General features: G+C 36.9%; 1 protein-coding gene across 7 annotated transcripts in view; it reads right to left on the bottom strand.

Annotated features, from left to right (window-relative positions):
- Nucleotides 1-22,838, bottom strand: part of LOC113533233 (piezo-type mechanosensitive ion channel component 2) — an 86,422-nt gene extending 63,584 nt beyond the window's left edge. For all 7 annotated transcript variants that reach the window (XM_026925211.3, XM_026925216.3, XM_026925213.3 and 4 more), the window contains exons 1-3: nucleotides 22,250-22,838; nucleotides 13,492-13,587; nucleotides 5,509-5,634 (exon numbers count right to left, since the gene is read on the bottom strand). In XM_026925211.3, coding sequence (XP_026781012.2) covers nucleotides 5,509-5,634; nucleotides 13,492-13,587; nucleotides 22,250-22,313 — 286 coding nt within the window. In that variant the 5' untranslated portion in view covers nucleotides 22,314-22,838. The remainder of the gene's footprint in view (nucleotides 1-5,508; nucleotides 5,635-13,491; nucleotides 13,588-22,249) is intronic.
- Nucleotides 22,839-23,050: the final 212 nt, after the last annotated feature.

Raw genomic sequence — 23,050 nt, 5'->3', positions numbered from 1 at the left:
GCCACTCCAAACAGCTGGATGAATATAAAGCATATCGCCTTTTCCTCAGCAATCAGCGGTGATGAAATCCCACCCCTCCAGCACTACCCAGTTTCCTAAACCCTTCCTTGCAGCAATACTGTAAGACAGTTATACTCATTCTACCATTTCATCATTTGTGGTCATTTTAAAATCAGACTTAATGACTAACACAGTGATACTGTGATGATAATTATCATGTGTTGCAGTTTCACAATACATAATATTTCATTACAGTTCATCTCCATACACTGAATAATGTATAGGATATTACATTTGTAAAAAAACATATATGATATGATACTTATGATCATGTTAGGTTTAGCTGCTCTGCTTAATACCCAACTTACCCAGTCACTGGCTTTTGGTGGACTTTTCTAGGCAATGTCGTGTTTGTGCCATATTCTTTTCATTTGTTAAAGGTTTTCCATGGTTTTAAAGGGATTTATTGGTGCTCCGTGGGATGGTCAAAGTTTGGTTTTATAACCAAACCCTGACTAGCACTTTTCCAGAACTTTATCCAAGGCTTATTTTGAAACTCTACTTTTGATATTTTAATAGCTCTTTGGTGGTCATGAAGCTGTTTGATTAGGTATGTTCTTTAACAAACTCTGGGGTCTATCAGGTACAAGTATATTTATATTGAGGTCATGTGTCACTTTAATTGAATACACGTCAAATAATTATGTGATTTCAGATTGCAACTGGTTGCATCAGATCTAATTTAGCTGAATATTTATGCAATTGCATCTTTTACATTGTTTATTTTAAAATAAATTTACAAATAATATTGATTTCCCCCCACTTCAATATTATGGGCTTTTTTGTGTAGATTCATGATGTATAATCTCAATTAAATCCATTTCAATTCCAATTTGTGACATTACAAAATGTGGAAAAGTTTTATTATACTTACGCAAGCCACTGTAAGTGACACAGCTGGCCACATTATGAGTGTACCATTTATGATCACGGATACATGTTCCACAAAGAGGAGTCACATGTCTTAATGCTTCTGTACAATCAAATATTAAATAGATACCATTGTGGAACTGAAACAAAGACGGTCCTTTGTTCAGTTGTTTATTATTTACTTAGAGTCATCATTTTTCAGGAAACACATAAAATCAGGTGCACTCAAAGACAACTGTAAACATAAATGTTTACATGTATAATATTATCAATCTTAGCTCATACCAGGGCTGCAGACTTTGGACAATGGATGCTGCAGTATGGGTTCTAGTTCCACATTTTCATTTCATAATAATGGTTACAATCATGATATTGGGAAAAAATATTCCAATATTTCCAGTATTAAACTGCATATACGCATATTAGGGATGTAACAAAAGAAATATTCTTCTATTTGCATTCATTGTATAAGGTGCGTACAATGGTATTCCACTGAAAGGACCTCAGTGTAACTAGCAACAACATTGCATCCCAGCTTCGTACTAGACTTTAAAAGCGTGTTGAGCAAATTTTCTGAGTCTTTCTGGAATGTAACAAACCCAAAATCTAAAGTAAATCTGATAAACTATTATTAGGAAAGACATCTTTGTTTTGAGAGTTAGCCTGCTTACTCAGTCACATTTGGTAAAACGTTTGTCAGAAAGTGATCAGGATTCAAGCATTTAATATAGTTATGTTCTATGTTGTTGTTATATTTTGTGAATGAAAATTACTTCTTTTTCCAGGAGCCCTGGGTTTTTTCAGTGTTTTCCAGTGTTTCCAGGAGTACAATGACAGAGTTGACATTTATTAATAAAAAAAAAAATGTCCAGACCGTGTCCACTGTCCGTTCACATCCCAATACAGATACAGATATTTGGAGCACTAAAAAGATACAGACAGTGGCATTGCATTAGACTCCTAATGCCTACACTGCATATAGTCCCAGGCCAAGTGCTATTAAAATGTCAGCTGTGTTAAAATGCACCTCAGAGCACAGGAATCCCATGTGCAGGCGTAAAACTAACAGGAATTTTTATTAACAATTTACAAGACCATGAAGGTCTAGAAGGTCATACATTTATTAGCCCTACTAGGGGTCACATATTTCTGCATGAAGCTTTTAGTGAAGCTATGGGAAAATGGTTGCTCCATTCGTAATCCTCAAAGATATTATATATGGTCTTTGATGGTTCTGTCAAACCCCAAATGCCCTTTCTCTATCAGATACTCTGCTCTGCGTGCTCACTCTATAGCACAATGTGTCTTTTTTGACTAGCAGTAACTTGTGTGTGTGTAAAATGACAAAAATGACAGCAGTCAGCACAGTGCACTCAACCCACCACTGGCTGAGAAAGACATTATGAATCACACTATATATATCTATATCTATCTTCACAGGCATAGAGTGTTGTGGTGAACTGGGATGTTTGGATGCTGTCGCCTCCCCCACTCTGCACTTGCACTCTGGACGCAAAGTACATTGTCCTTAACCATTACGGGACAAAAAATACCTAACAATCACTATCTTCTTCTTCTCTCTCTCTCTCTCTCTCTTGCTCCCTCTCTCTCTGTCGAGCTACACATGCTACTCCTAAGATACCAGTGATCCTGACCCCTTCTCCTCTCCGGACCTGCCTGATTCTTCCTGATGCCCTACTTCTGGTTGGAGTTCTCATCAGTTGGAGATCGAGATTAGTCACTGCTCCTGGGGGTGGCCCCACATGGACAGCTTGAAGATCATCAGGATTGCTGGGGATGGTGCTGCTTGGAGTCCGTGGAGATGGCTTTGGACTGCGGTTCAAATTGGCAGTTGTACTGTAATGGCTTGGGACTATGATTGCTGTGGTGGCTTTAGGGGCTGCGGTTGCCACGAGAAGTTTTGCACTAAGGTCTTCATGTGAAAACTCTAATGAATTTCCTGGTTACACAATTGCACTACTTGTCCATGTAGTACATAGTTATAGAAGGGATTTATTTATAATTGCACTATCCGGTGTCAGCCAGATGAGGATGGGTTCCCTTTTGAGTCTGGTTCCTCTCAAGGTTTCTTCCACATATCGTCTCAGGGACTATTTCCTTGCTATCGTCGCCTCTGGCTTGCTCATTAGGGATAAATTCATACATTTACAATTTATATCCTGAATGTATTTATTTCTGTAAAGCTGCTTTGTGACAATGTCCATTGTTTAAAGTGCTATACAAATAAAACTGAATTGAATTGAATCTAATATGGATCATCAGATTTTACACAACCATAAACCTGCGTCAGCTCCAGTGCACATTGCCATTAAAACAAAAAGCGGACATACCACATACTAAGACACTCTGAAATTCATGTAAATATTTCTAAGATTCTACTCTTCACTCAAGTTGCTGCTGATAATATCATTTGTAATGAAAACTTTTGTTAAATTGAAACGTGTGTGTGTGAGTGTGTGTGTGTTACAAAGTGACACTGTCTGTAAAGTCTGCAAAATTATCTTTATCAGAACTTTTGCTCCAGAAATTGCTCAAGTAACACCTCTGTCATGGTTTTGCAAATGTTTCCTGGTTAATGCCTTAATGGCTTAGTTGGCACTGCAAGGACAGAAATGTGGAGCAAAAGGGTGTCATGTTATCAGAGTATCACACACACACACACACACACACACAGAGCCCACAGATTGTGGAGCAATATTCCCACTTTAGCTCTATGACAAGAAGCCAGAAAAAAATGAAGGAAAATGAAACCATTTAAACAAATACCAGGACCTTAATTAACCCCTTATATGTGTTCCTTCAAATACAGTGCTACTCCAGATATACTTATTTTAATGCTTGAAAAATAAAATTCACAAAGCCACGTTAAAATTAGATCTTGGTAATATTCATCAGCTGAGCTCTTTATTGATAAAGAAGCCATATGCAAATGCATTACTTTACATAAAAACTGAGAGATGATTATTCTCTCCAGACTCAGGAGAACTTCTGTCTAGACAAACTAGAGTTTAATAGTGTTTTATAAGCTTTTAAAAGTCAATTATCAGCTATAACTATTTACTTCTCATAAAAGCATACTGATTGCTATAGTCTCCCTTCCTCCTTAAGTGAATATTATTTATTTCAATGAATAGATTTATTTTTTGTTTACGACTGTGTGAATATTAACTGTAGTTACATGACCTAGCATTATGACAATAAGTTTAAGATTTTAAACAATGCACTGTCTGTATGGATGGACAATATGTGTATTAGCAACCATACTGGATGTAGTAGAAATTAAGAACACCAAGTGTGATCCCATTTCAAATATCAACTGGTTTCAACAGCTAACGTAGGGCCTTTCTCTGGAAACTTTGCGTGCTACACTTTATGTATACACATATATTATATACTGTATTTCCAAAGAAACAGGACGTTTGTTTGTTTGTCAGTGCAAAACACAATGATGAGCTGCTTCCATGTGCCATGTGTGTGTATGTTTGCATGTTCACATCTGAATTCATTCAAGGCCCTTCCTAGCGTTCAGGTACTGGATCTATTCTTCTGAACTTCCCTGAGGCATCAGCTGCACTAAACAGATGTGACAGCCTAATGTGCCTCCTGTCATAACCTTTAAAAGCAGAGTCACAGATATGATCGGAAATGATTAGAAACTGCTGAATGCTCCTTAAATGGCATTAACCACAGCACCATTTCATTTGTGAAATCTACTTGACTTAAATCTATGAGATAAAACACCTCAACAACAATGCTCTCTCTGTATCGATGGACAATGTGCCTATATTCAACAAAACTACACACTGGTATATGTGATAGAATTTCTCTTGATTCCATATGAGTGAAGTCAAAAGAAAAGTTACGACCACTAAATCCTGCCCCTATCCCTAACCTTTCATCTGACATGATTCATGTAAATTGTTGTCTCAAGATGTCTTGTGTTATTGTGTTTGATATTACCAAAGAAATTATGAGCACTATAATAGTTTTAGCCTAAACAGAAACAGATTTTACATTTGAGAATTTGAAACTGTGAGAACTGTTTATTCCATATTATACCACAGTATGGCTGAATTCTCAAATCTGATTGGTCAGAAATTGTGCATTAATATACAACTATTGTTTATGTTACAGCTGGAACTACTGTCCGAGCTGTGCAGTTATACAAATATAATGCACAATTTCTGGCCAATCAGATTTGAGAATTCTGACTGTTACAAAGCACTGACACTGGAGATTCCTTCCAAAACTGCTAAATAAATGTCTCCTGACAGAAATCCTCACCGTATCAACAATTACACATGTTTTAATCTGCTGTGAAATGCCTGCCAAGTGTGGGTTTTTTTTTACTATAGAAACAATAATATAAGAGCCTGAGTGCATTAATATAAAGTTTATACAATTACCAAAAATTATACCCTAGTTACTTTTTTTCAGTAAACTGCTCAGACTAGTGCAGTCTTAATACTTATTTAGAAATTACTGGATCTCTCTCTATAAATCCTCTGAGTATACCTATATGATTTTGGGTCATGCTGAAAAATATGTTGGACTCACAGTTGAAGCCGGGATCGATGTTGTTTCTGGCTAGCAGACTGTTGACAGTGATCTGGTAGATGATGTGGAACAGGAGGAAAGTCATACTGGTGAAACACAGCGACTTCAGCAAGCGCCCTGTGTGGCCTGTAGGAGACATAACCACATCAGCACCAAAGATTCACTGAAATAAAATCAAATTACACTCCCCCCCAAAAAAGCTTCAGGTATTTACTGCATAATTGAATCAGAGAATAACACTGAATTAAATGAATTGTGTCAATGACATTGCAGCTCTGTAATCGTATTAGCACCAAAGGACTTCGATCAGATTAATCAGATTAATAAAGACTCCTATTTGTTCTAGTCTAACAAGACAAATTGCAATACAATAAGGTCATACAGGCTTCAGAATGGCTATATAACTCTGTGTAAGTGTTGAACAATGCTTTTTGGACGAGTGTCCACATTGTGGCTGAGCAGGAACCATAAAGAGACTAGGATCAGGTCGATTTGAGGAAATTATGGTTATAAATCATGATGGAATGCAACCTAATGTGGTTCAAATGAAAATACGGATGTTTGGGTTTTTTCTCTTTTAACAGATACAGCTGCCAAGCGTATGGGCTTTTATAGTACACCTACGGCTATTCTGAACCCTAATGATTGTTACCCTGTTATATCCACTGTGTATATGTGCATCCCCCATTTTCCACTGAATAAGCATTGCTGGTGTTCGTTCTAGAGCATGAAAGCTTAATCTATATGCTTCTTTTTCTAATAAAAACATCCAAGCTTAAATTAGGTGCTATTTATATTTGGTAATTTAGCAGACGTTTATGCTCAAGATGACTTACAAGCATGGACGAATGAGCAGGTGATGGATAATGTGCATGGGATTTGAACTAATAACCTTCAGGTCACAAGCACAGAACCTTACAGCTGAGCAAAAATTGCAAAACACTTCAATTTCTCGCACTGCTAAATATAAATCGCCAGTGTAGGTATCAGAGTTAAAAATACAAAAACCAATACAAATATAATACACATCGGATAAGGACATTTGTCTGTGTAACCTACTATCGCATAAAACCTCACACTGCCAGCAATAATCAATGAGATGGAAATATATACTTTCGGCATTCATCATTCGAATGTACAGAGATTTACATAATAAATATTCAGCAGATTCACTTGGTTTTGTGAAGCGCAGCCTTGCAACCTCTTTGAGCAGCGTATCAGTTTCAGGCCTTGTCCGTGCTTGTTCTCACTAATAAACCAAGAGCACGAAACAATTTACTCATTTCCCCTTCAGTTCACCTCTGGCAGTCAGAGAGCACAGAGAACGCTTGTTCATATGAAGCTGTTGGAAGAGAGAGAGTGAGAAGCCTGCAGCAGTTCAAATTCTCTGCTAAAACTCTCAACCACATCATAGTGCTCCAGATGCCGTCCAGAAAAAACAAAAGCACAAACGATTAGGAAAATATCAGAACGTGGTCATGTTTTTTAGTGTTGAAAACGAGACTTTTTGTACTGTTTTATGTCTGCTAAGTCATTACATTTAGATTTAGATTTACTTAACAATGCACGCTGGGTGGTGTGATGCGGCACGGCGCGCAAGTGGAGCGCCAGTGTGCCCCAAGACAACACACACACACACACACACACACCAAAGGGCATAATTATTTTCTTATAACAGCACGGTCTGGAGTGTGTGTGTGAACTCTGCTTATACCACAGCAATTTGCCAATGATTACAATGTTTAATTTATTAATAAATGACATGCTTCACAGTTTTATGGTACATGGTTTATAGATTTAATGTTGTGGAAAGTCAGAGAGACAAGTTAGTTCCTTCTTACTTATGTTATAGCAATGATAAACAGTCATTCCCGAACTAGCCTCTCTCTCTCTCTCTCTCTCTCTCTCTCTCTCTTAAATAAATGTCTCCTATAAAAATGTCACCACGTCAAAAATTATAGGTTTTACTTGTTTTTTAACCCATTTATTATTAGTCTTAAATTATGTAGAGTGTCTGCCATTCAAGTCCCTGCGTATGAGCTGTTACTATACAGACAACAACATATCAGAACATTAATCTATTAACATTAATCTATCATTCACGTTATGGCTGGTACTACTACCCGAGCTGTGCTGTTATACAAAAATAATGCACACCTTCTGACCAATCAGAATCAAGGATTCTGAGAATAACATGTAAAAAAAAGACATGTAATAAGTTCCATTTTGAACATACAGGACCATTGTAATTTTCTTTCCAAATACAATAAGATCATTATTGGCTCATTCCAACAATTTAAGTACTTTTAGAAAAGGCGTCAATAATTCTGGATAATTTGGAAAATTTAAATTCAATAATATAAGAGAGATATATGTCAAATTATATCAATAACAACTGGCTTATTAAACATTTAGCCAGTGTGTGTATATTGTATATAAAAGCTTGTCCTCTAAGGACAGTTAGTATTTCATTATTTTTTCACCTACTGTGTTATAATCTTTACAAACGATCAGGCTACATCATTAGAGCTGTTTTGTTTTTGTGTTTGTTCGTCACCGGGAAGCATGATGACAAAATGCTTCCATGTGTCATGTGTGCGTGTGTGCACGTTCAGATCTAGCGTTCAGGTACTGGATCTATTCTTCTGAACTTCCCTGAGGCATCAGCTGCACTAAACAGATGTGACAGCCTAATCTGCGTCCTGTCATAACCTTTAAAAGTGCAGACAAGATCATAAACCACTGAATGCTCCTTAAAAATGCTTTAACCACATCATTTTATTTGTGGAATAAATAAATCTATTTGACGTCTCTGTCCTACAGTTTGATCTAACTGCAATATGTCATGCTGAATTGTATGTTTTGTATTGTAACGTGAATATACTCAAAAAACTATGGAATGCCATTTGAGGCCAAAATTAAATACAGAAATATACATTTTGATTAATACTATTATTCTTTTAAAGTCCAAAGCGTTTTTTTTTTTCAGCAAGACCTTAATTGGAGACACTGCTTATCTCAAGGACTGAATTTTTTTTATGGATAAAGGTATGAATTAACTTAAAGTGAGCTGTAAGTGTAGCAAATGAGTGTTCAGTCAGCTTGTCCTTAAAACATGTTTTCTTCACAGAAGAGCACATCGAATTAACAGAAAATTATTTTATTCATTCAACAACTCAAAACAGTGAATAAAAAGCATGATAAAATAAGCTACACCTCACGCACGCATTAACATTTCATAACCTCGATTTAGTATCTTGGAGTGTCATTAATTTGTGCACACAAACAACTAGAGCACAATATAAAAGAAATACAAAGCTGAATAATACGACACTTTGGAGCAAAAGCTATTTTATAAGCTGATAATGAGGGTCGAATCCAAATTAGTCAAATTAGACAAGATTAGACCAGTGATTAATTAAATTAGACCAGATTAGACCAGTGATTAATTAAATTAGACCAGATTAGACCAGTGATTAAAGTAAAATTACAGCTAGGACTATTCATGCAACAATATACTGGCAATATACTACACTCCTATTAGATGTTTATTTCAATGTTTTCCATATTCTAATTCACATATCATCATTTTAGTCTTTTTGTTTGGTTTGTTTTTTTTTATTTCTAAACTGTCTCTTGCTTTTATGTTGCATCATATTATATTTGACAAAAAAGAAAAAAAAAACACAGTCTGCATTTTCTATTCCCAATTCTTTTCAGGATTAAAGACCAGTATTTGTCTTTAAAAGCAGTGGTCTAGATGTTATTGAAAACTCCATATTAGACACGTCTACTCAAGATCTGGCAACCTTGTAGGCATGAACTACACACAGGTAATTTACATAATTTGAATGAGGACCCCAGAAAGTCTACTTACGCTGCTACATAACCCCAATTTGAATATGTGTAAGTTTCCCCATGTAAATTTGAACTCTGAATATGTCACTTTTTATAAATATATTAAAATGGTAGGCCTTTAAACAGATGAGTCCTGAGCATCCAAATATTTAAAATATCAGATAATATGTAATATAATTATTTGATTTATTACCTGTAGCCTTGTCTTTCCTATGTCGACTTACACTCATCGGTCACTTTATTAGGAACACCTGTACACCTGGACATTTATGCAGTTGTCCAATCAGCCAATCATGTGGCTGCAGCACAGTGCATAAAATCATACAGATACAGGTCAAAAGCTTCAGTTCATGTACACATCCAACATCAGAATTGGGAACAAGTGATTTCTGTGACTTTAACTGTGGCATGGTTGTTGGTGGGCTGGTTTGGGTATTTCAGAAACATCTGACCTCCTGGGAATATCACACAACAGGCACTAGAGTTTATACAGAATGGTGCGAAAAACAGACAAAAAAAGGAGGGTATTCAGGCTGAAACACTTTATTGACGAGAGAGATCAGAGGAGAATGACCAGACTGGTTCAAGTTGATAGGAAGTTTATAGTAACTAAGCACTCTTTACACCAGTGTGAGCAGAAAAGCATCTCAGAACACACAACACATTAAACCTTGAGGTGGATGGGCTACAACAGCAGAAGACCACATCAAGTTCCACTCCTGTCAGCCAAGAACAAGAATCTGACGCTATCATGAGCACAGACTCACCCATACTGGACAGCTGAAGACTGGAAAAAGACCAGGTCTTCTGCTGTCGTAGCCCATCCACCTCAAGGTTCAATGTTTTGTGTGTGCTGAGATGCTTTTCTGCTCACCATGCTTGTAAAGAGTGATTATTTGACTTACTATGTCCTTCCTGGCAGCTCGAACCAATCTGGCTATTTTTCTCTGACCTCTCTTATCAACAAGGCGTTTTCACCCACAGAACTGTTGCTCACTCAATGTTTTTTGTTTTTCGCACCATTCTGTGTAAACTCTAGAGCCTGTTGTATGTGAAAATCCCAGAAGATTTCTGAGAAGCAGTTTCTGAAATACTCAAACCAGCCCATCAGATACCAACCTCCATGCCACGATCAAAGTCACAGAGATCACACTTTTTCTTGTTTGAAGTGAACATTAGCTGAACCTCTTGACCTGTATCTGCATAATTTTTTGCAGTGCGCTACAGCCACATGATTGAATGATTCGATAACTGCATGAATGAGCAGGTGTACAGGTGTTCCTTACAAAGTACACAGTGAGCGTATACTGATTGTCTACATGCAAAAACATACCAGTGTATTTTGCGCTCTGCTGTTTGGTATAATTTTAGACTACACACCGAAACCCTTTTCCTCACATATGTCCTCATTCTGTCCATGCCAGCAGTAAAGTTCAAGAAAGTGAAAACTAGTCATTGAAGCTTTCCCAGCATCTTCAAACAGACGACAGTTTGAATCTGTCACCAATAAACACAAACAAACCCAGATCCTCTAATAGGGCCAAGTGCGCCATTAGCAAAACATGACTCAGAACTCATATTACTCATTCAACATTTACAGAATATAACTTGGAACAGAGAAGAATTGAACACTTGTTCCAGGTATGAGTGCTGTCATTCAATACGAGACACACCAAGTCTCGTCTGAGTGCAAAGTAAACACTATACAGTGCAGTAAGTGCATGTATGTGTTTTCATCAATTTTTGATTTACAGAAACCTACATACTGGATTCACGTATCCTACTGATTCCTAGTGGAAGCCTTAATGAAAAGGCAATGCATGAGTACACGACAACAAACCCTGGTTCTGATATTGATAATTAAGCTTCTCAAATTTCCATAGAAGAAATCGATAATATATAATAACAACTATACCAGACTTCAAAGATCTATGAAACACCATGCAGGAAGCACATTTCCTTTACAATAAAGGCAGGTCTCTTTAACTATTGATGAGGGTGTAAGTGGTCCACTTTAGAACCTGCTATCCTCCTTCTCTCTTCTGAAGCTATGAGAGCCAATGCAGTGATGTCCCTGCCCTTCCTCTGACCCATCTGAACACTGCATCTTTCAGCAAGACACACATTCCTCCATGGCTGAAGGCTTAAGCTGCTATACTCTATCTACTCTATATTTATTTCATCCATAATATAAAAGAGAACATTTGCTTGATGATGTGTGTTGTTCAAATTCTAGTCATGAATGAGTGTGTGAATGAATAAAAGTGTTTTAATCCTTTCTTTTCCCCTTCAGATGTCTCTTCAGCCTAAGAAGTATTTTCTGGGTGATATGAGTATCTACAAATACAGTTACACAGTTACTGATAATTGGAAAATAATCAACAGCAGGGTGGTGAGATGCTGCCCAAAGCAAAGAGGAGTTACTGTTACCACCCTGAAATGTATTATTTTCCAATAACAGCAACCAAAGTGGTGTATTCCTCTTACACCACAGCAATTTGCCAATGATTACAAAATTGAATTCAATAATGTCACTTTTAACCATTTATTAATGCTGGGGAAGCAAGTTAGTTCCTGTTAACACTTACATTATAAATCAGATACAGTAATTCCCTCACAAGACTCTCTTGAAAAAAATAAGACAAAACACACACACACACAGCTTGTCATGTTATGTAAAGTGCAAAGTCCTGAAAACTCTCCTATGATGGAAACCTTACTGCTTCTTACAGCTCTGACACTGGAGACTCCTTCCATACATGCTCAACAAACATCTGACAGAAATTGATGATTATTCATGTTTTACTTTGTTAAATAACAGCATGTTTTTAATCTGAGTATTATTAGGTTTAGATGATATGGAGTGTCCACCATACAAGTCCCCGTGAATGAGTTGTTACTAGAGAAACTGTCAGAAAATAAAGAATATTAAAATATTCTGCTGTTATAGATAATTATACCTTATCTGATTGTTCAGAAGGCATTTACTGTATTATTTTCGATAGGTTAATATTAATGCGCTCGTTCTAATCCATTATTGTTTCTATAGTAACAGCTCATACACAAGGACTTGGACGGCAGACTCTCAACATAATCTAAGACTAATAATAAACTGATTTAAAAAATGTAAAATCATCTTTGATGTGGTGGTTTTTTTGTTAGGAGACATTTATTTAACATTTATGGAAAGAGTCTCGGTTGTAAGCACTTTGTAATATTCATGGTGCTTTGCGAAGTTTATCAGCACAAGAAAGTCTTCAGGACTGAGGAGCTTATACTCTCTCCGTTTTCTCTGTAAAATGAGAGAGAGAGAGAGAGAGAAAAGAGAGATACTGGTGAGAGAATAACTGTTTATCGCAATTATAATGTAGGTGAGAACAGGAACTAACTTGTCTCTTATTCACTGGTTAAGGCATTAGACAGCTGGTTGGAAGGTTATGTGTGTAAGCTGGTTGGAAGGTTATGTGTGTAAAGCTGCTTTGAGACAATGACCTTTGTAAAAAGCGCTATACAAATAAAAATGAATTGAATTGAATTGAATTATGTGTTCAAATCCCAGCACTGCCAAGCTGCCACTGCTGAGCCCTTCAGCAAGACCCTTAACCCTCAGCTGCTCAGTTGTATAAATGTAGAGTGAAATGTCCTATCACTTCTGTAAGACACTCTGGATAAGGGGGCCTGCCAAATGCCATAAAGGTAAATGTTAATGGACGTTCAACAACATTAAATCTAACTATAAACTGTTAAAATATGAGGCATTATTCCCCCCCTGAAGTGCATTATTTTCATATAACAGCACAGTCTGCCATGTGTAATTCCTTACTCAATCAACACCTTCTGACCAATCAGTTTCAAACATTTAACAGCACCGTGGTATAAGCAATACAATCTTTTCTGTTAGGCGTATTCTCTTTAAGCGCTCTAAACAATAAATAAGGCTTTCAAGTCCTGTATTCAGCTGCATTAAAGGCAGACACGCCACTTTTCTTTATATACAACCACAATATCATTAGCGTTTTTAAGCCCATTGGTTTCTTTTCACAGGCCACTTAGTAGCAGGGTTGAGACGGATTTGATCCCAGCATTGGATTTGTGACAGAAGTCATGAATTAGAGTAGCTCTTACTCTTCATGGTTGTGCTGGAAGGCTCGGGGAACAGCGGGATGAGGAGGAGGTAGATGAGGTAGACGAAGGAGAGCCAGTTGTACCTGAAGAAGCATGCTACAGAGAGATGGGACACACACACATACACAAAACCAGACATATGGTTAGGAAAGGCTTCACATAACCTGTAAATGCAACACATACAGATGGGTGACAAATTATTGGATATCAACCCAATTGAACACATAATGGAGATTTTGGAGCAAAGTGTTAGACAGCGCTCTCCACCACCATCATCAAATGAAGGAATAACTTTTGGAAGAATGCTGTTCATCCCTCTAGTACAGTTCCACAGACTTATAAAATCTGTGCTAAGTTGCACTGAAGCTTTTCTGGCAGCTCATGGTGGCTCAACACTTTAGTAAGACACTTTATGTGGGTCTTTCTGTTCATTTGTCATCTGTCTGAACAGAGCAAGAAGCTATGAGGACGTAAGATGTACTGGGTAACTGTTACATTCTCGTTCAAATCCATCTTGCAAAAAGATACAAAATAAGACTTATATATGAAATTAAAATCATCTTGACATGGCATCATTTACAAAATGAAATCAGGCTTTTTTCACATGCGCTGCTCAATAATTAAAATGTGGTATATTGGACCTTGGAAGTGCTATGAGAGCTGAAGATTAAAAATGAGAATTCACAGTATTCCCAAGGGATTGGAAACAAAAAATATATTTAATATATATTTAATTAAAATATATTTCATTACTGCCATGGTACAAGTAATGACAGACTCCACTCATTTTTAAGGGAAAAAGATCAATGAATACAAATTGCAAGAATTAACATTTTGCACAGATTTAATATTTTACTGTGCATATTGGTGAAGCAGCATATAAAGTAGGCCTACTTAACTCCTAAATGACTCATTAACTCACGAAAAACAATGACAAAGACGCGTAAGGCAGACGTCCAAACGTTACTGTCTAGCGTTTGAATGAAAATGTGCAAAGAGCGTTTGCTTGGAAAGAATTCACTTCATCAGAGCTTATGGACAGCGTGTCATTGCGAAAGTCCACAAGTAAAAATGCCTAATGTATGAAGATAAATTTAGACATTTACATTTTTTGAAGTACTGTGAAACTGCTTCACAGATTTGTGCAGCAGCCTGGGAAAACTTTCACATAGTGAAATTTTGAAAATTTCTACTATATACTGAAATATGTTTCTCTTATGCATGTATCTCAACCACAAGTAAAGCTCTATCTAGCATTTTAAAGTCTGGTTATCCCCAAAAGTGAAAAAAAAAAAGTGCATTTTAGGAATTTCATTCTGATGTGTCAAAGGAGCATCATGGACATTTAGACAGCTGGTCTCTTACAAACTGAATTATGTCCATTTCACTATGGCACCTAGCTATCCAACAACTTGATCATATTGTGATATTCACTGTGCGAGGAAATCACACTTAGCTAGCAAGGATTCAGACATATTTTGGCAAACTGCCTGTTTTTACCAGAGTGTTTGATAAACGAGCTACTTATCCAACATCTTTGCAGCCTAAAAGTAAATTAAAAAGTAAATAAAAAAGCAAAACATGTCCAGGCCATGGAAAGTAAATTAAAGAATAAATAAAAAATTTCCACGTTGTTTTGGTGAAATATATTTATGCTTGAGGTGTCAAGGTACAGTACATTATAAGAAAATAATTTCAGGTCAAACCTTTTTTTTTTCTCTTTATATATATTCAGCTGTCCAGTTTCTGTGAGCCTGTGCCCACTGCAGCCTCAGGATCCTGTTCTTGGCTGACAGGAGTGGACCCTGATGTGGCTGTTGTGGCCCATTCACCTCAAGGTTCGACATGTTGTGCATTCTGAGATGCTTTTCTGCTCACCGCGGTTGTATTGAGTGGTTATTTGAGTTGTCGTAGCCTTCCTGTCAGCTCAAACCAGTCTGGCTATTCTCCTCTGACCTCTCTCATCAAGAAGGCGTTTGCAACCACAGAACTGACACTCACTGGATGTTTTTTTCCCCGCACCATTCTGTGTAAACTCTAGAGATTGCTGTGCATGAAAATCCCAGGAGATATTCCTCAAATACTCAAACCTAGCACCAACAACAATGTCACAGTCAAAGTCACTGAGATCACATTTTTCCCCCATTCTGATGTTTGATGTGAACAGTAACTGAAACTCTTCTCCCATATCTACATGATTTTACGCACTGCACTGCTTCTACATGATTGGATGATCAGGTGTACAGATGTTCCTATTAAAGTGACTGGTCAGTGTACACTGTATATGCACACTCCCATCCTGCGATCTGTATTATTAATATTTATTAATGTGAAAAAGCTTCTGGATACTTATATGAGTATATGAAAAGTTTGCTGGGGAGTGTGGAAAACTACCAGACCTAGCTCCAAATTTCAGAAACAGGTTTGTGGGTTACGGTAGGTGTCTAAGCATTTGGCATTAATATATTTGAGATGCTGTGTAAATATATATAATGCATTTTCACACACTGAGTCAGTAGAGTTTAATGGAGTATTTAAATTGCATTGTGAATTTGTACAGCGTATCAGTGTTCTTTAGTTATTAATGGGCACTCACAGGACTAAAGTGAGAGCTATAACTTGTTTTTGTCATTTCATCAACAGAAAAGTGCAAAACTAATAAATTCAACCACAGAACTAAAACCTGTATAGAGGATCTCATCTACAAAACAATTTAGAAATTGACAAAAATTAGACAGATCTCGTGCCTAATGGCCACGATATCTTTTTATCTTTTCAACGTGTGTAAAAGTGAAGGTGAGAGGAACAAGACACATCTGGCTTTTCAAGAGGTTTCTTGGCTCTGAAACATTGCCATCCAGATGGCAGCAGCTGGATGACTGCTAATCCCACCATTTCCCACAAAACACTCGTCTGACCAGAACATTTTTACATGGTCAATTTAATAAGCTTAGGTTAAACTGCAGAAACGTTCCCATCATTAATCCATCTTTTTGTTTCAGTGAAATGAAAAACAATATTCCTCCTGTCATTTAAATAGTCTTCCTGTCTGTTAAAATAAATCTACTGGTAAGCTCTGATGGAATACAACTGTTCTTACTTCAAGCAGCTCAGGCCATTAGTGACTCAACCTGCGTCAAGTGTGGTTAAGTACGCAGTACTATCCATAACGTTTAAATTAAACACAAATTTTTAAAGATTTGAACATCCTTTCAGAAGGTTTCTATCATAGTGCATACACATTAAGTAATGACTATAACACCTTGAGATGTGCAGTTATAGGAAAATAATCAATGATGAGGTGGTGTGATGCCATTACACCCCTGAAATTGATTATTTTCCTATAATACTACACCCCAAAGTTGTGTCATCCCCCTATACCACAACAATTTGCCAACAGTTATATTTTTATTTATTAATTAACTAAACATCATGCTTTTATCCAATTACTACATTTAATAATAATTGGATAAAAGCATGACGTTTAGTTCAGAACAGCTGTGAAACAAATTAATTCCTCTTTTTTTTTTTTTTTTGACATAAACATAAAACGCAACTTGTCTTGTTAATCAAGAAGCCAGGAAGCACAAAGTCCTCTGTCCTGAAGACTTTCCCATGGAGGAAAACGTACTGACTGTTACAAAGAGCTGGTACTGCAGACTCCTTCCATAAATGTTAAATAAACATCTCCTTACACGTTTTATTATTAAGGCTTAGTTTATATGGCGTGTCCAGCATACCTGTGAATGAATAGAACGAGCACATTAATGTTATTTCAATTACAGCTATTAATCAATAGCACTGAGGTACAATATTAAATCTGTATTTTGACATAACATGACATTGTTTTAAAAGGGTAGATCAATAAGACAAGGATCACAAATGAAAGCAAGCGTGGCTAATTAGCATCCTGATGCAATAAATGAAAGCAATTAGCATGACAACACCTGCAAGCGTTAGTATAATATTATAATACTGATCAGCAAGACGCCAAACTAGTTTTGCCAGTTAGTATAAAACAATACTAATACCAATATTAACTGTAATGTACTTGTCAGCCATACTAGAGTCATTGAGTTGAAATATTCTTTTAAGCCTCATCTCACAGAGCAAGAAATATGGACTACAGTTAATAAAGTACTGGGGGTTTTGTTGTTTGTGTCCACACACGAGCAGGTCTGCTGAAGAAGATAACACTAAATTAAATACCAGCTAACAGCAGAGGAAACAATTAAGCGCAATGACTTATGGCACTACAACATATATGCTAGTATATGCTAGTAAAACCAACAACCATGCAGAGAGCTTTCTGAGAAAGATGTGGGATCACTGAGCAAAGTCAAAACTGGATAGTAATTACATGGCAGTGCAGAGATTTGAACTCATAACCTTCAAAAATTGGAAATCATAAAGATTTCTTGGGTTGTGAGTTGAGATGGTGGTCTTAGAGTTCATAATGTTCGTGCTCACTGTTCGATTATTTTAGTGCCATTGAGACCAAAGACAGAAGACGACAAAGTTCTGAAGCTGTCTGAAAATTCTGATTAAAATCTCAGAGTGCAAGTGCTCATCTACAACGCTCGTCTACGATCAATGGGAGGATGGCATAGGATGGCGGAAAAATAAAATAGTGGCAATGGCAAACCATAAACAAACATGCTAATGGACCAAAAAAAATAACCTTCTTACTTCAAGCTCACAGTGAACAATGTAAGGCCACATGACATGATGAGTCAGTCTACACCTAATTATCCTGATTATGATCCTGATAATCAATTTACACCTAATTATCCTGATTATGATCCTGATACACCTGATTATGTCTGGATTATCAGGATTACATCCGGATAGAGCTTATCCACATAAAAATCCAAGCTGAAATGCCCTCAAGACAACTTCAAAACATTTCAATCTGATCGTTTAAACCACTTCATATTTTATCCAGTTATACATTTTATCCAAATGTTATGTAAGTGTAAATTCATTTGCTTCTCTAAGCCAAACCAAACATCCTCCCCAAGGCATTACAAAGTAATGCACATGGTCCTTTTTTTTTCAAAGATGGCAACCATTTTTTCCATAAAACAACTGTATGTATAATGAGGAACAAAATAAGAAGTTTGGGTTATTACCTGATGTGCAAATTAAATGGAATAAATTGATGGATAAATTGATAAATTCTTATCAGCACCAATCCAGATAGAAGATTCATATAGTTTCAGCCTCAGAGCATCTGATATCTTTTGTACACTTTTCTGGCAACAAGCTTCAGGATCTTGAAGGTTGCAATCTGACTGCTTATGTTATTTCTGTGTATATTCACTATTTGTTACACACAGTAGCATGAGCATATCTAAACATATATAGTCATAAGTTCCTTAAATTCTCTCTCTAAAAGTTATTAAAGAGCTTTTTTTAAAAAAAAAAAAAAAAAAAAAAAAGGTAGTGGTGACTAAACTTTCGTGTCTGCAGGCAGACTTCTTTCTGTGCAAATGTACCAGCAAATACTAGAAGGCTGGATGGTGAGATGCTTAATTTAGCTATTCAGATTTAGCTGGTTCTAATTGAAATCAAAAAGCTCTTCATTAAATTCTTGCAGATGTTATGAAATATAAACTGATCCAAACCTACTTATGAATTTTCTCTGCCAGTCTCTTCCCATTAGTAATCACAGCCAAGCTCAGTACCACAGATCCAGGACACCACTCTACTGAAATGTATACAGAGTGTTCTGTAGACTAATCTGAACACATTTAGGTACACTTAACGAGGGTCTACTATAATAATGAGGGTCCACTACTGTTACGGAACAGCCAGCCATCAGTAGCTTGTTTAATGAGCTCTGATGGTTTTCATAACCTGGTTCTAGTTCAGAAATATGAATACACAAAGCTGTGGTTTTCGAATATGACACTCATGGGCTTGCCTTAACTGTTGGGTTTGATCTGCGGTACAGCAAACTGGCTCAGGAATAATTGATGCCTTTTGAGAAGAGAAAGCCACATCAACTGTTGTGTTTAAAAACACTTACTCTAATGTCCACCCTACATCCATGGCATTGGATCAATTTTAATTACTTTTGACGTTGCGCAGCACTGCACGCCTGCAATCCGAGTAAGAAACTGAATTTATTCATGTTTGAGGTGTCCAACATTGAAATGATTTAGTAGACAAATTTCCATCTGATATTAAATCACAAATAAAGCCTCAAACACCCAGGTTATTCATTTTACAAAAATTTACAAACACATCAACTATTATCAGTTGCTCTGTTACCTCACTGCAAATGCCAAATTAGCAAACAAAGTTTTATTGCTTTTTGTTAAAATGTACAATACACATTATCGACAGCAGGGTAACACAAACATCATCATGTGGGGGTAATTTTTAATTTGCTTATATGCTCAAATTGAAAAAATCAGCCAGAAGACTCATTATTTCTTAAGGTCATTTTTGCACTCAGGCTTTTGGAAAACCAGGCAACAATAAATTCCGCCTCTGTCCCTGACTAAAAGTAGAAACCTAACAGTAAAGAGTGTTTATCATCTAGACATGTCTACAAACAAAGCAGTGCTCCTGTTTCTCAAAAATGCTTTTGCCTCCCATAGCCATGTCGAGTTCCTGTCACGTTTTTTCCTGTTACCGCACATTCCTGTGACTGACCTCTGCTTATCCTCACTTTCAAAAAAAATCAAATCATCAAATATTAAAGGTGTGTTTACGATAATGGGCAGCCAGTTTTTCTCTCCTCTGATGCCACATTATTAATTCATGCGGTTAAAACGACTTTCCAGCGATTAATGGTAGATGCTCCACGGCTCAGTGAGATTGCTTTCTGAGGAAAAAGAGCAGACTTTCTCAGCTGTCAAACGATACATTATCGGCCTATACAGTTGAGTGGATGTTATCTACAGAAAGAGCTGTGGGCAGGCTGAGAGGATGACTCTTATGGGTGACAGTGCGTTAATTCACGTCCGTTGTGGTCAACCGTACATCAAATTAAGCCATCAAGTTTAGAAATTAAGGGGGCATTATCTTGTTGATTACAGTTAGCTTTAAAATGAAGTGCTAGATGGCTGATGGCTGATGGGATACAGGAATAGGAATGAATCAGACAGCATGCAGGGTCCAGTTCGATAATTGTGCCGGATTTGCACTATTAGCAAAAACATTAGAGATCTCCCATTTGAGCTGACAGCAATCAAGCCCGACTGCCATTAAGACTGTAGTCTGTGTTGAAAAACACTCAGCAAAAAAAATTCTGACATACGAACATATCAATAGCCTGTGTGTCAGCTGAAAGCTGAAAGCCTAGGCCATATGATTATATAGTATATACGGTACGGCATTAGATACTTACAGTCATGGTCAATAACATAATATTCTAATATATCCTAAACACTTCTAGATTCTAGGTTAAATAATTTTGACATGACTGTACTTATTAATCTTAAATTGTGATGCACTTTAACCAGTGAATGAAGAGTACTGCTAACATGTACAGTGTGTACATAAAGTCCAGCTGGACACACATGACCTTGTACGCAAATATAATAAATACCTATTACATTGTAACTCTCTATTGACGTAATATAGATTATTTCCTGTCATTATTTCCAAACATGAGTGTTGTAATGTAGAAAGGATATTTCAGAAGTTTTCTTATGGAACCTAAACCTAATTCTGATTTTAATGAGTGTCTCATTTTCGGATTATTTTTGGCTCTTGTAAGTCATCACCTAGCATAACATTGTCAAACACTGCACGAGTCATTAACACATTACAAGCACATATGCGAATACTGTCATTAGTGTTATTTTTTGTCGTTGTATGTCTTTTTGTAAAATGTATATACAAAATACTAACTTCTTACATTTAGAAAAATGTAAAAATGTGAATGAATAACACATATTTATATAAATATTTACATAGGAGTAATTGTTAGAACTAACAAAGATCATCTTAATCACATTAATTTAGCTTTAAGAGAGCTCTTTCATTAGGATTAACCATTAAGGATGCTTGCGATGTAAATCATTACACTTTCAGAAAAATTGGCACTACCTTTCCCTGGGGGTGGTACCATTATCTTTTGTACCTTTAATATGTATTGTCACCATCAAATGCAGATCTACGATCTAAGATCCATATATAAAAGATTTAAGGTTAGACTGTAATTACCTTAACAGCTTCAAAGGTACACTTTACCTTTTTAGGTAAAAAATACATAGTAAAGGGACACAAGTGTAAGGAATGGTCCCTTTTTGTCAGAGGACGTAGAGCTCTATACCTCTCTAAGTGGTTTGGAAATAACATCTTAATGTATGTATGTATTGAGCTGAAGGATTTAGAGGCTAAAATGAATTTTAAAGATGCAAAAATATGTCTGAAATAAGGTCAAAGGAAGTATTACATCAACTGCAATGAAGGTACAAATAGTTTCCTTAAGACCTGTAGTGTGTAGAGAGGTCCAGCTGGTCACACATGAGGGTATAAGAGTTGTAAGTGTTCATTCAGCACTGCAGGTGTTAATTCAGCACTGTATATATGTCAGGAGTGTTTGTGTAAAATGTGCTGTCACTAAGCCAGTAAAATCCAGACATCCTGCTACAATTTGACAGCAAACACCAGTATAAGCTTATCTGGCAGCTGGAGGGATCTGAGCAATAGGAGCTCGATGACTTCTTTACGCATTGCCCTGTGCATCACTCTTCACTTTTTTTGTTAGGTTGTTTTTTTTTTTTTTTTGTCTACTCACCTGCTGCCAAGCAGAAGGGCAGCAGCAGTCTGAAGATCAGTCCACACACCACCTCAGACGCCATCGCCTGGGAGACTGCTCATCCAGCTTGAAATGCAAAAGCGAGGAAGTCAGAACCAAACTTGTGCTATTCCGTACAGAACTATCCGTCCCGCACTGTCTCTGCTCCACTCCCGCATCATGCGCGCACGCGGGAGCCGCACAAGTGGCGCGCGCCAGTGATCTCCTCAATCTTCTCCTTATTATTATTATTATTATTATTATTCTCACTTCTGCTTCCCAGTTCCAGTCCGCGATCCAGCTTACCAGTCCCAGGATTTTGTCCCAGGATTTCTTTCTAATAAATAAAAATGAAATAAAAATAAAAAGAAGAAGAAGAAGTCACATTCTGCTCTGTAGGGAAGTTTAATTCTTTTTCCGATCTCCTCACTTCAAGATCCTGGATCAGGTTTATCCATCAGCCATGTGCCCAAACAGGACAAACCCAAAAGTCACTGCTTGTAGTGTTGGATCTCCAAAAGCCATTTTTTTTCCTAGAATAGCATTTAATATCTATTATTATTGTGCATATTTAACGGGCTCGGTTTCAAAGCCAAGCTGGACTGAAAGCTTTTTTTCTGCGCACTTCAATCAAAACTCTACAAGGCTGCGACGACGCGGTGAAACGCTGACCAATCAGAGCGCACTAACCTCCTTTATGATCAAACAGATAACCAATAAGGATGGAGGGGAGGCGGAGCTACAGAGCCAGTCTGCCTGGGCAGTTCATTTGAGCTAATCATTTAAAAAAAAGAGCCTTCT

The sequence above is a fragment of the Pangasianodon hypophthalmus genome, chromosome 21 (assembly GCF_027358585.1).
Source record: "Pangasianodon hypophthalmus isolate fPanHyp1 chromosome 21, fPanHyp1.pri, whole genome shotgun sequence".
Taxonomy (NCBI): domain Eukaryota; kingdom Metazoa; phylum Chordata; class Actinopteri; order Siluriformes; family Pangasiidae; genus Pangasianodon; species Pangasianodon hypophthalmus.
Note: the sequence above shows the minus strand (reverse complement) of the source record. Positions and strands in the feature narration are given on the sequence as shown.